This window comes from Onychomys torridus, chromosome 21 (genome assembly GCF_903995425.1).
Source record: "Onychomys torridus chromosome 21, mOncTor1.1, whole genome shotgun sequence".
In the NCBI taxonomy this organism is placed as follows: domain Eukaryota; kingdom Metazoa; phylum Chordata; class Mammalia; order Rodentia; family Cricetidae; genus Onychomys; species Onychomys torridus.
In genome coordinates this window covers 23,104,670-23,119,320 of record NC_050463.1, presented here as the reverse complement: position 1 = coordinate 23,119,320, position 14,651 = coordinate 23,104,670, and the positions used below count along the sequence as shown (strand labels likewise).

The following is a 14,651-nucleotide window of genomic DNA, read 5'->3' as shown; positions in this document are numbered from 1 at the left end:
CCTTTATCGATCCAGGAGGCCTTCAGTCACTCAGGCGTGGAGATAGCCCACGAAAAAGAAGTCCATCTCAGAGCAGGCAGAAGTGAAGTGGGCAGGTATTATCTCTGACTGTGGTTCTGTGGCTCCAGAGACACTGGGTGTCTTCTCGCAAAAGAACTGGAGCAGAGAGGATGCTTCCAGGCTGCCATGAGCTGGTGAGAGGGGAAGCCCATCTACAGAGAGAGCTAGCTGCCAAGGTCTCTGAGGCTGGATCCTTCAAGGATCAAGAAAGGAGGTTCGCGGCTCTAGATCAAGATTCTAAAGAGTCAAAAACGCCCACGCTCAAGGAATTGGATGGGATTTGCTCCCGAGAGTAAGATGGAGACAGTGATCCAAATCAACTTGGACAAGAGGCAAGATCGAGCCTGATGTTGGTGGATGTCTCCGTAAGGTCGTGGGAGGGACAGAGGACCGGAGGCGGTGTGCGCAGGGGTAGGTGCCGGGAGGCTTGGAATCCAAGGCAGGTATATAAAGGCAGAAGGAGCCAGGGACGCAAAGGGGCAGCGGGAGTGAGGAAAGAGCGTCTGGAAGAGTTGAGGAAAAGTAAGGGGGAAAAGTAGGGACCGGGGAATAAGAGGAGAAAGGACAGGAGAGAGCTAAGCGAGGACCGAGAGCAGAGGTGAAGGAAGGGAGAGGGGTCTGGAGGGGGTGGGACAGACCGCGGGAGCTGGAAGCAAGGAGAGGGACGAGGGGCGGAAGCGGCGCGGGGGGGAGGGGGAGAAGCGGTGGAGTGCGGGGAGCCGGCTAAGGGGGAGGGCGCGGGGCCGGGCGGGAGGAGGCTCCCGCGGGGGAGTGAGGCGGGCGGGCGGGCGGCCGTGGGAGGGGAGTGCGGGGCAGGTGGCGGGGAGGGAGGGCGCGCGGCGGAGCGCCGAGGCCAAGTGCATTGTGTCTGGCGGCGGCGGCGGCGGCGGCGGCGAGCCCACCGGCGGCCGCGGCGAGCCGGGAAGCCATGGAGCCGCGGGCGCTCGTCACGGCGCTCAGCCTCGGCCTCAGCCTCTGCTCCCTGGGGCTGCTCGTCACGGCCATCTTCACCGATCACTGGTACGAGACCGACCCCCGGCGCCACAAGGAGAGCTGCGAGCGCAGCCGCGCGGGCGCCGACCCCCCGGATCAGAAGAACCGCCTGATGCCCCTGTCGCACCTGCCGCTGCGGGACTCGCCTCCCCTGGGACGACGATTGCTCCCCGGCGGCCCCGGGCGCGCAGACCCGGAGTCCTGGCGCTCGCTGCTGGGGCTCGGAGGGTTGGACGCCGAGTGTGGCCGGCCGCTGTTCGCCACCTACTCGGGCCTCTGGAGGAAGTGCTACTTCCTGGGCATCGACCGGGACATCGACACCCTCATCCTGAAAGGTGAGCGGCGGGGCGCACCCCGCGTCCCGGCGTCCGCGCCAGGAGCGCAGCCCGGGCTTCCCAGGGGCGCGCGGGTCCCCGCGGTCGCCTCTCCAGTCGCCGCGCTCCGCTGCCCCGCGCAATTCTCACCCTTCCTGGCTGCCTCCCCTGCCTTCCTTCCCCAGCTACTCTCTCTGCTCTTCTCTCTCTCGCTGTCCTTCGCTCTTTCATCCGGCCCATCTTTTACCATTCCCCGGACTCCGCTTCACCCCTTAAGGCTTTCTCTTTCTCTCCCCTCTGGTCCTTCTCCGCCTGGGCACCTGGCTGACTTGGGATGTGTGTGTGCATTTTCTTGCCGCTGTTCCCAGGGAGGGTGACAGTCACAAAGACTGATTTTTCTCAACTAGGTTCCTTCCCTCAAGTTGCGTTTTCCTTTGAGAAATGCCCTCTGGAAGAGACGTGGTGCAAAGCCAGAATGGGGGTTGGAGTTAGGGGGCGGGGGGCTTACTCCTGGGCTGTGCTGGTGTTGGTTGGTACTGCAATAAATTGAGGTGGGCGCCTCATCCTGGAGGGCTCATGGGGAGCGAAGACGGTCTGCCCTCCCAACACCCCAAGTTCCGGGGGCTGTTTGGATTGGACTTGACAAACCATAATTCACTGGTGAAGGTAGCTAAGACACCTGCTTTTTTCATGATTCAACCTTCCTCATGACCCCGCCCTCCTTAGGGTCTGGGCAGTAGCTGAGGAGTGCCAAGGGCCCAGTCCTTGAAAGTAGTCTTGGGTACAGAGACTGCATGTCACACTCTTAAGACTGTGACACTTTGTAGGGCTGTCTGTATTGTTTCGTTGTTAGACATTGAGTTGTATAGCATCGCTTTGCTCCTCTGGAATCTTTGCAACACCTAGCTTGTGTCTGCAATCAGATAGTTTAAATCCTTTTTTTTTTTTTTTGGTAATCCCATGAATGTAAAAAAAAAAAAAATCAATACAAGAATCCTCTTTTGTGGAGCTCCCTTTAATTTCTCCAACCTGAACAGAATTTTTATCTCCCGAAAGAAAAAATTAATAAACTTCTTTTCCTTGGACTCACGGCTCCTAAAAGGAAGTCAGAAGTCAGTCCATCTTTAAGATTTTAGAAGCAAATTAACAGATGTACATTGAATTACAGCTTGCCACGAACTACGTAGAAAGGAGGGGGTTAATAATGTGCTGGCCTTCCCCATCTTGTGGGTTGGCATAGGCTTCATTTCTCAAACATGTCAATTTCCTCCTTCCCATGGCTAGCCCAGCTGGGGACAGCCATGCAAATCTGTCTGTATATGGAAGGACTCCAGCAATTTTGGGGGGCAATTCGATACAGTGATCTTCCTTTGAGAAGTCAACCTTTCTCTTTTCTGTCTCAACTTGCATCCGAATCTGATTTCCTCTCATGAAGACACTACATAATTAATCCTGATAGGAGCGTAGTACATGAACAAGCTGCCAAAAGCTGCTTGTGAAGGCTGGGTTATGGGATGCTCATTTAGGCAAGGCAATTTTGAAAGTTAAGCTGCTGTAGTCTGTCTTTGGAAATGGCAGAATTGCATTTTTCATGTACTCTCCATGCCTAGAGTATTTCATTGCATGCAATTTGGATAGAGTGTAGTGTCTGAAACAGCAGGGCCGAGTCTACCCCACAGCAGGAGAACTCCCATGGGGATGTTCCAGGATACTTGTGGAAATATGCTGGCTAGCTGAGGTATCGGGCTCCTAGAGTGTGCAAAATCAAATGATCTTAGAAGTGGAAGAATGTTGTTAGAGGTCAGTGGATCCAGTCTTCCAACCCACTGTTCTAACCCCTCTACAGTTTCTGACAGATGGCTGCCCAGTACAGTACCACTACAGCAGAACTCACATACTAATTAAACGAATTAGATTGTTCTGGCCGTGAATGCATCTTCTACATGAGAAAAAAAAAATGACCTCACATTTGTGCTATTGATCGTTTGTTAGCTAAACCTTTGTGGTGAACACTGGGGCTTTCTGGCCAGTCAGAAAATAAGGAATCCCCACTGATTCTGTCACTAAGCCCAGGCGTATTTTTCTTCACAAATGTCCAAAGTTATCTGGTCTTTGATTTTGTTGTCTATGAGCTGACTGTTCTTTGGAGAATTTGCTGGATCTGAGTTGTATCATTGTTTTCATAATAACAATGTAAATTTAGATTCCTGGGAAGCTAGTGAGCTGGTAGTGTTAGGGACTGAGGAGCTTAGAGCGAAGGGTGACATTACCATTGTGGAGTCATAATTTGCTGTTGGGGGGATGGTGGCCGGAAGTGCCTCTGGTACTTTGAACAATATTTTGCTAGTGACCTGCATTGGGCTGGTTGAGTAACTCTTGGGAGGGCAGGGTGGTGTCTCAGTTTCACCTCTGGGAAATGAAGGGACACATAAATTTCATTAAAATTCGGATTCTGTGAATAATCTGAGGAAGGGAAATTATACATATTTACCTGTCTTGAGCAGATGGTTTGAGCATCCATATTAGGTAAACATAGTTACTGTGTTTTGGCACCCGACATCAAGTGGCTGTGGTGTGAGTTTCCTAAATGAGCACAAGACACTAGAAATTGTCGTCACATGTAGCTAAAACATTTCTGTAACCAGAGGCTCAAGGTTTGCTCCTGACTTTTCTTTCTGAATGACCTGATGAGTCTTAGAGTTGCTTGTAAAATTTAAAGCTCAGAATTCGGGGCGTGGGGGGCGGCTATGAACTTTCTGGTATGCTCAGTGAACTTCTGAGACAAAAATAAGTTAAGCTTTTAACCTGTGGACACAGAGGATAGAGGTAGAATGTAGGTGAAGGGTCCAGAGAGGGTAGCATAGAAAACATTTTCTTTCCAGAAATATTAGTAGGCCCTATTCCTGGAGACCCTGTAAGTGTTTCTGAGGTATAAGAGTTAGAAACATACAATGACAGACAGATTAGTTTAGAGTCAGTATGTGTAGACTCTATAGTATTAACCTACCCAAGATGAATTACTCAAACAGAAAAGCATCTATCTCAAAGATACAGAGCTTTGGGAGAATAATCAAATTCTAGGCTTGTCCCCCTTTCATGATTAAAGTTCACATTTACCTAGCCTTTTCTTTAGAAGGTTTAGGTTGTACCTCTGAGAAGAACCTTCAATATTTTTTTCTCCTTCCTTTCTTCTTTCTTTTCTTTTGGATATGAGGTCGAATTATATCCCAGGCTGGCCACTAACTCACTAAGTTGCAGACGATGACCTTGAACTTCTACCTTGAATCTTTCTGCCTTCACCTCCCAGGTGCTGCTGGCATTACAAATGTGCCCCTGCTTCATGAAGTGCCTGGGATCAAGTTCAGGGCATGCTAGGCAAATACTCTACTAAGGGAACTCCATCCCCAGCCTGAGGTCAAGTTATTGGTAAGCCTTTTAAGGATCGAGGCTGTACCCTTGTGCTGATTTTCCAGGCAACCATGAGCTATTCCCCAGCGGTTTAAACACTGTTTCTCATACCTCAAGCTCTCCCTGTCTGAAACAGTCTGTTTAGCACAACTATCTTGCTCAGTTAGTAGGCTGGTCAGTCTTTCATTGCTGTGCCAAAATTCCTGATAAAAACAACTTACTTAATGGGGGATTTATTTCACCTTCTAATTTCTGTCCATGCTTGGCTAGTTCTGTTGTGTTTAGTGACATGGGGAAGCAGAAACACCATGATGTAAAGCTAATCCTCTCACCTCACAGTGGCCAGGAAGCAGAGAGTTTATCTGGGGTAAGGGTAGAGCTTTTCAAAGCACACAACAGTACACCCTAGGTGACCTAATTCCTCTACCCTCCTGGTTTCCACTTCCTCAAAATAACACCATCGAGTCATGAGTCCATCAATGACCCAATCAACTCCACAGATGCGCATCTCTGAACATTGCATTAAGTCTATGGATTTATTTGAAGGGGAATGGGATTCATGTGCAGATTGTAAAGCCAGGATAAACCAAAATCTTATCAAATGCCTTAAAAAAGTTTACACTGTGTTCCTTTAATTTACTTTCCAATTCAGTTAAAAACGTATCGAAAGCTTATTTTTGGAAGGCAATACTAGAAGATTTTCAACCCACTGAGGGTGCTTCTGTGTCTCACTCTCAGCTATTTTTGCTCACGTGTTTTTGTGTTTTCTGGCTTTTTGTTTTTTAAAGATAATTTTATGTATATGGGTGCTCTGTCTGCATACATGGTATATGCATTTGTCTGTGTACCATGTGCATGCCAGTGGGATGCAGACAAGAGGGATTTAGACCCCTTGGAACTGGAGTTACTGATGAACGTTGAGCCATCATATGGGTGTTTGAATTGAACCCTGATCCTCTGGAAGAGCAACCAGTGCTCTTAAACACTGAGCCACCTCTCCAGCTTGTCATTGCTTTTTTGGCTCCAAGAAAGCTTTCCTGGTCAAAGGACTAGCTCCGAGAATGTGCAAATGAGTCACTTCCGCCTAATCAGAAGAGAAGTGTGGAATAGTTGAGCAAACGAAGTAGGCACTTGAACAGAATGGACTTAATGCTCTGGGCTTCAGGCCCCTCTTTGACATTGGGAATGTAGGAGGGTTGAAAGAAGATTTTCTGTATTAAAAAAAAAAAATCAAAGCAAGGTTAGGCCAGTGGGCTTGGCATGGTTTATGCAAAGTCTCGGAAAACAGAAAGCGACCTAGAGAAGAGTCTTTATTCATTCGGTCATCATTTGTTTATTTACTCAATAGATGGTGAGGTGTCAGGCATCGTGTGGACGTCAAAGACGCACTGAGGGCTGAACAAAATGGACAAATCCCTGCCTTCTTAAGGAGGCATTTCAAGAAGCAGACTTGGTATTTTCCAGTGGATTACACAGTAGCTACTCTTCGTAGGTTGTAGAAGATTGCCTGACGAGAGTGGAGAGCACTTTGGAGAGCGCCAGTGAGGAAATGACAGAAAATACAGGGCAGTGTCACAGAGCGTCACAGAGTGTCACAGAGTCCCCTGTGGGGACTCCCTGACATCCTGTCCAAGTGCCATAGTGAGCTAGAAAGGCAGTTGGGAGGAGGGTCCCTCGGAAACGTTACATGCACTTTCTTTCAGTGCCTGGGAGCATTTACTTCAATAAACACATAGTGATGAGACCTGTGAATACATTGTGTGGAACTTTGGAGAAATCAGTTTGGAATTGGAAATGGTCACAGGACTCATGGGAAGTTCTAGCTATCGTATTAGCTTTAACTGAAATATATTTTTCATTAAGAATTTTCACTAAGAACAATGAACGTTACTTTTCAAATAGATGCACTTCGTACATGTAAAGCAGATTTCAACGTCACACTCTGCCCACGATAAACAAAAGGAAATTTAAAGTAGTATTTTGCTGTTACGAAATTAAAAATGACAGGATTTCAGAGATGGGGAGATTACAATTCTGTGTTTGTCACGTTAACGCGTGAAAAATCGATGGAGATTGAATCGAGACTTGAAGTAGAAATATGTCCTAATGGTCTTTGAAGTTGTCTAATGAGATAAACAGAGATATCAAAGTGGTACATAAATACGTTGTCATTTTGCTCTCTGTATGAAAAGGAGAGGGAGAGAAAGCTCTGGAAAGAATTTACTAGGCCTTCCCTGCTAATGATTTATCTGCTCCCCTGTTGCTTATTCTCCACAAAATTAATAGTCTGTACAGGACCCACCAAGTTCTACCTGCCACAGAAATAGATGGATGATTTTCTTCAGCTCATTTGTAGACCAAAGTATCGTTTGTGTGGGAATAATTATCTGCCAAGGGCAGAGCTACCTAGGGAGGCTGAGTGGCCAACATTCTTTACTCTTCTTGGCCCAGGAGGGCACAGATTGCTTGCAGACCTCACCTTAGACAATGCTGGTGAGGGTATTGCTCAGTTTTAGGGAGTCTCCAGTTGTGATGAAGAGTGTTCAAGAACATCTGTTGCTCTTCCAGAGGACCCAAGTTCCTTTCCCAGCACCAGTGCTGGGTTGCTTACAACCGTGTGTATCTCCAGCTCCAGGGGAGCCAATGTCCTCTCTTGGCTTTAGCAAGCACCAACACATATGTGACACATGCATGTGTGAGTGCATGTGTGTGCGCGCGTACGTGTGTGTGTGTGTGTGTGTGTGTGTGTGTGTGTGTGTGTGTGTGTGAAACTCCAGTTTCAGGGGATCTAACACCCTCGGGCTTCTGAAGGCACCTGTACTCATGCATATGCTGTCCATAAACTCTTACACACACATCTTAAGAAGACTTCCTTTATATCTCTCGGCAAGTGGTGCCTGAGATGTTTTTGAGCATGCACTCTGATGCTTATCTAAACATAATTTTTGTTATTCATTCAAAATCGTGTGCAAGGGCTGCATTAGTACATGCATCATAAAGCAAAGACAAAAGCAACTTCTGAGGGGGAAAATCATATTAAAATGGTATAAATAGAAATTTTGCATGGACACCCCAATGCCTCCCCACAAACACACTTTAAAAATGGCTCCTCTTGGTGCTCATTAGTAACAGCTACTCCTCTCTTCTGGCCAGAGGGAGGAGAGGTTTGCTTATCATGGCTGAAATTTATGCGTGCTCTCCCAGGATTCTGTTACACCACACACATTTATCTTGCGCCGAGGATGGAAGATGCATTTTATTTCCACATCAGTTCTGACGTTAGGCGCAGTATTAAATGAGCCCTTTTGATTAAACAACGGCTACTTCATCCCGCACAACTCTTAATGATGGGATTTGTAGTTTCGTCTTGTCCCACGATGTGCGGAGGCTGAGCATGCCCCACTACGATCCTCTGTTTCAACACACATCTGTCACCAACACTCAGGAAGGTTATCTGGAACAGGAATTAAATTCTCACTACCCTGTCAGTCAAAGACGCGACTTGCTTTCATTCTTGCTTGTTCATACACAGGGAATATCTTTGAAAAGTCATCCCCATACATAAGAGTCGGGGGTGCTTTAAGTGGTTTGTGATCAAAATTTCCAGAACATTTTCATTCACGATGTGCCGTGGATAAAATTTTGCAGTGGCCTTGAGGGGGAAAAAAAATGGAAGCTTTTTTTTTTTTTGCTATGTCATAGAAAGTTCACATCCAATTAGACTTGACTTGTTGTGACTTTCTTGTTCTTCCTTAGCTGCTGATTTTTCTTCTTCAGTGATTGAAAAGAACCCCCAACTCCACCAGGCAGACGGCTCGTAATTGCCAGCGTTCTTGATTGCTGTACAACATAAGCTTTGGTTGGAGGAGCATCTGGAGTCACAAAGACTCCCTGTGTCACTGCTAATCATGAGGTCCTGAGGAGTGGGAATGTTGATGGGATGGAGGTAGGTCTCAGGGTTTTCCCAACAGGACGGAGAACAGACTCCATTCCATCGTGGTGAACATGATGCCCTGGACTCCCGCTTATCAGCCTGTAATGACTGAATGTCAGATTCTCATTGCAGATTGTTAATACTGGGACCTCTGCCAAGCAAGCTGTCACCTCAGATCGTCTGTGCCCTTGTTCCCTGAGCTCACCTGTCTTTTGTCTGTCTCATCTTCCACAGAAAGTCCACTGTCTTTCTATTTGTCTAATGTATGTGAACATCTTTGGTCTGTTTTCTTGGATGGTTTGCTGATTTCAAAGAATAAAAGTCATCAGATATCATCGGATCATCTTCTCCATATCTCACCCCCTTCCAATAGCAACCTGTGGGATGGGAGGGGAAAACTGAAAAAAAAAATCTGAAAGATTGGCAGATAATACAAACAGCAAATATATCTCCTTTGGAGCAAAACATTAGCTCGTTATTTTGATGACAAAGATAAGGTCATTTTAACCACCTGGATCTGCCTTAGGCTTCAAGATAGTTGGGTGTGTGTGTGTGTGTGTGTGTGTGTGTGTGTGTGTGTGTGTGTAAGAGTTTATGCACACCATATACATGAGTACAGATGTCTTTGGAGGCCAGAAGGTGTTGGAGCCCCTGAAGCTGGAGTTACAGGAGTTTGTGAGCCACTTAATGTGGGTGCTGGGAACTGAGCCTGGGTCCTCTGCAAGAGCACTAAATGCTCTTAACCACTGAGCCATCCCTACAGCCCCAGTTATTATCTTTAAAAAAACAAAACACCAAGTATTGGTACTATCTACACCTGCGCATAGCTTTTGGTAAAGAGTTTTAAAAAAAATCAAAATAAAGGCACTGTGACTAGAGAACAGATCTTATTTTCGAAACCTGGTAAAATTTATAACGTTTGTTTGTTGACTTGCTCACAGGATTTCCCTGTGGTTAAAAGTGATTGCGGTAATTAATCTGCTTTATTGCAAGTTTTAACTAAAAGGATATAACTGAACTTCTTGGAGTGTGAGCTTCAGCTTTAGAGGTGGTGGTGAGGCAGACAGCGTTTGTTCGCAGTGGGGTACCAGAAAGCAACATGATGCCTTGGTCTTTTCTTCAACTGAGCCAGAAGAATTGACAGCAGGACCTAGCAATCACGTCATGGGGGTGTGTGTGTCACCCATCTGGGAATGGACCAGCAGTGAGAAGGGAGAAGCATAGGATCTGTTTCTTACCTTTTCCTTTCTTAAGTCACCAAGGACACAGTGAATTACTTACTGGGTGTTCCCCAGAGTTTGAATCTTTAAAAAAAAAATTTGTCCATAGGTTAAAAATAATATTAATCAACTCTCTTTCCCCTTCAGAATCTGAAGGATTTCTGTGCCCTTTGGTTCCTCCAAGATTTCTGACAGTTCATCTGGAAAAGAGATTCCAGAAATTCTTGAAGTGGGAAATTGTGAGATGATTCTAGAAGGCTTGATTGTCTCTGTAACAGGATGCTCACCTGCAAATCAGCCATGATGCTTGCACTTGCCTGGTGTACTTAGAATATATCTGTAGCCATCTCGGGACAAGTTGGGTAGGAAATTGGGGTGGGGGTGGGTGGGGAGGCTCTACTTGGCTGGAACCTAATTTCATTGCATTTTAAAGAATTTTTAATCCAGTGTAGAAGATGTATTTGCCTCATTCAAGAGTCAATATGTATTACTGTTAGAAAAAAAAAAAAACAACTATTTTAAAAAATAAGTGGTTTCTTAGTAAAAAAAAAAAATGATTGCCACGTTCTGTAGGTCCTGTGCTAACAAAGTTGCCATCTTTAGCATGTCCATAGCAGTGGAGAAAGGCCTGTGAGTTGTTAATTTGTAGTATAAAACTGCTTGCTGGGTGGCGGTGGTGCACATCTTTAATCCTAGCACTCATGAAGCAGAGCCTGGCGAATCTCTGAGTTCGAGGCCAGCCTGGTCTACAGAGCGAGATCCAGGACAGGCTCCAAAGCTACACAGAGAAACCCTGTCTCGAAAAACTTAAAAACAACAACAACAAACCAACCAACTACATGAACAAACAAAAACCAAAAAACTTGCTTACAGTAATACTTTAGATTATAGAGTCTGAACACTGTGGCAAGTACTATTCATGAAGTTATTCTTGAGAAAAAACAAAATTGATCACTTATCATATGATTGCGAAGTTATGGAACAGGTCATCAGAGCAACAGTTTGACCCAAGATAAATTTCCGGGGTATGGGGAACAGAAATCCTGATGGCCTATTGGAGTAGTCTGTGCTACATGGAACAAAGCATTTGAGCTGGGCAACTGGTAACTATGAACTGCCTATTGGAGCTCATTTCGTATGGAGCGTCCAGCATTGTAGAGAAGGTTTGCTTGGCATTCAGACAGTGGAAGTATTGGATGAAGAGAGCTCCAACTCTCGAGTGCTGGAAAAAATAAAGAAGATGGGTGAATGAAAGAGAGGAAAAGCAGCAGCTGTTGTTAACAAGAAGGGTTCTAAGGAATACTGTGTTCTTCGGGTGCTGGAAACAGAAGACACAAGGTTCCCACTCACCCCTGAGCAGTTGACAGGTGAAGTCTAGCTAGATGTCTGCTGCAGGAGTATCGAACCTGTGTTGTATTGCCTTCTCAAGGCCTCGAGATCTCTCTTATCTCTGTGTCTCTCGCTCTTTCTCTCTTCTCGCCCCTCCCCCTTCCGAAAGAAACTCAAATTGGTATGAGGTAGATATGAAAACACAGGTAGACTCAAAGATCCGTAGAGTTGAAAGGAACGTCAAGCCCTGACCACCTGACATACTGCAAACCTCTGTTAGTCAATTGCCGTACCTCTGACTCCCCGCCCCTTCCTCTCTTACAGCTAGTTAGCTGAGTGTCTGTCTGTGCACTGGGCAAACGTTGTCATCAGCATAATCCTGAATTGGTTTTTAAGTTAGAAGCAGACAGCATCATTTGGAAGGAGAAGGCCCTTTGATTTTTTTTTTACGTAGAAGAGGTGGCCAAGGAGCTTAACCCACTCTCTTTTCTGGGAGTGGAGGTTGTGTGGTGGGGGAGTCGAGGGTGACAGTGGCGTGGGTGTTTCAGTGCTTTAAAGTCGTCCCTCGGTGCCAGCGCTGATTTGGAGAAGTGGCAGCTGTATAAATAACTCATCACCTGTTGGTCCTCTGAACAGGTCCCCAAACACCTGATGTGGAGACATTCAAAAGGAAATGACAGCAGGAACCATAGAAGGACACAATGGTGCGTGTCCTCCAAATGTGACAGTTTCTGGAGTGAATTTGTCTGGTGGGCCTCGAGCGGAGTAGTCCCTGCTCTCTTAGGCATGCGCACAGACGCGTGGGTGCTGGTCTTTTGATTATGCTGTGGAGGAAAATGGGTACTTTGTACTAATAGGCCCCAGAGATTCATTATGGAAGTTTGTGGCAGGGGTGTGTTTTAAAGGATGTGTTTCTTTGTAAACTACCATGTTACTCTGCTGTGAACATCCTTCTAGTCTCATGTGCAAGTTAAATCGGCAGGCCCATCCCCCCCCCCACAATATTCTTCCATATATGTGTAGTAGGTGGTTGTTTGTGCCATGCCCTGAAGCACCACCCCTAGTGAGGCAGCAGGTAGCTGCTAGGGACCTGCCCCTTGGGCGTGGCCGCCAGGGACCCTTAAGACCCAGGATGCATGTGTGCACTCTCTCTACCTCATGGATTTTGGATGCTGAGACTGACCAGGGCAGAGCTCACCAGAGAACAGCTTGGACCTTGCCTCACCCTTCCAGGATCCTGCTACAGTCCCTTATTCCTGTTTTGTGAGTTAACCCCCAAATACATTTCTTTGATCATTAAGCTGATTCCGTGGATTGATAGCAATTAAATCACATTATATATGTAGTTTGTTTCTGGTGGTGTTTTTATATCCAAAAGGGTCAGCTACAGCAACATTACATTATAATTTGGGTTGTGGGTATAATTTTTTTTTAAAGGAAGTTAATACAGTACTTGATAAACATTTATGCACTCCTCTGGGTAGGTTTATTGGTTAGGAATCTTTTAGTGTCAAATAACAGAATACCCAAATAAAAATGGCTTAACCTGACAGGGAAAAAGCATTACCTTGCATATAGTCTGGAGGAATTCTGCATCCCAGATAGTTAATTACCGAGTTAGGTGCTGGAAGGCTTTAGCGGATCCAACAATGGCAGCTTCGCCTCCAGCCTGGTTTAGCCTCCAGCCTGGTTTAGCCTCCAGCCTGGTTTCTTCCTGGACACAGCTGTTCTGAGTCACTGCCTCACTTGTCGACAGTTTGAGAGGTAGACACTAGGAGAGGCCCTACCCGCTTCTTGACCCACTTCTTATAAAACGTTCAGTAGACTTCCCACAAGTCTCACTGCGCAGAATTATGTCACGTGACCGTTTCTAAGCCAACCCCTGACAAGAGATGACTAATTCTCATAGACTAATTAAGCTCTACCTCCTGGGTTGAGAGGTGTGAATCTTCTCGGGAAGCTCGTGGTTACCTGGTTTGTTCAGAGTTAGCCAAGGACACGTATACTTGAACGTGGAGAGTGCCACAGTGGGGGTATCCAAGTGGAGGAACTCAGATTATTTTAACCAGCTCTTCTGATGTACCACCTTCCTCCACACTCTGCCCCTGTGAAGGCTCTGCATTTTCTTTTCTGAAAATGACATGTCCTTTTTCCCCCCTTTAATCTAGAATGACCCATACGTTGTATAGTTGTTTCTAACAGGCTTACTTACAACTGTACTTTTAAAATGCCATACAAAATGGTCAAATTTGTGTGATTTTGGAGTTGAAAGTGTCCTCTAAGATTAGTCGGTGCAGTTGTTAAAATCTGATATACATTAGATTGGTGTGGTCCATATTAAGACATTCCTCGGGGCTGGAGAGATGGCTCAGAGGTTAAGAGCATTGGCTGTTGTTCTTCCAGAGGTCCTGAGTTCAATTCCCAGCAACCACATGGTGGCTCACAACCTTCTATAGTGAAATCTATGCGGGCAGAACATTGTATACATAAAAACCTGGGGTTTTTGTTTTTTGTTTTTAAACATTCCTCAAATATGTAGCCTTCTTCTTCCCTCCACCTTTCCCAGTAGGTGGAAGACCAGCAGCCAGAGGAGCCTTGTGGAGATTGTTATTCAGAACATGCACACCTCCTCATGGGCCAGTTCCTCTGATAAACCTGTTCAAGCCGCACCACGGCTTGTTTTAATTTCTTGATTCTGAGGAAAAGAGCATAATGATGACATATTTCACTCCCAGCTCCTGACTAGTTCTAAGTGACCATTGTGCCACCTTTCAAACAGTCCTCTAGTGAGTTTGTGGAGGAAATCCTCAAGGTCCTCTCTGTTATTGCTGCTGCTTGTGTCCTCGCACATCAATGGAGGCAAGGACCCCAAATCCGAAGGACTAACCCACTTCAATTCACAGATGCCAGCTGCTTTTGGAATGACAAACAGAGAAGGGCAGCTGAGGGAACCACTTCTCAGCAGTGTCTGCTGCTCTGTTTGGAGGGATGGAGAGAAGATGAGCCCCTATCATCTCAGCTGGAATGCTCAAGTCACACCGCTGCCCTGAACTCTGTGTCTCCCGATGGAATTGCTATGTTCCTCTGAACCTCTCCTGGGGCACCGAGAGGCCTGTGGACTTGAGTCTGATATCTGCTCAGAGCAGGAATGACAAAGCGAAAGTGAACTGTCCCAGATGGGCTGAGCTAGCAGGGCTTTTAGCACCGAAGCCTGAGAAGATACTGGAAAGCTGCAAGGTGTGTGGGTGGACACATATTTGGACCACTGGATTGCATGCCAACTTGTAGGTTACACACACACACACACACACACACACACACACACACACACACACAGAGAGAGAGAGAGAGAGAGAGAGAGAGAGAGAGAGAGAGAGAGAGAGAGACAGACAG

General features: G+C 46.3%; 1 protein-coding gene across 1 annotated transcript in view; it reads left to right on the top strand.

Annotated features, from left to right (window-relative positions):
- The first annotated feature begins 879 nt into the window (after window positions 1–879).
- Tmem178a (transmembrane protein 178A) overlaps window positions 880–14,651 on the top strand; it is a 59,196-nt gene continuing 45,424 nt past the window's right edge. Inside the window, exon 1 of the mRNA XM_036171333.1 lies at window positions 880–1,388. Coding sequence (XP_036027226.1) covers window positions 989–1,388 — 400 coding nt within the window. The 5' untranslated portion in view covers window positions 880–988. The remainder of the gene's footprint in view (window positions 1,389–14,651) is intronic.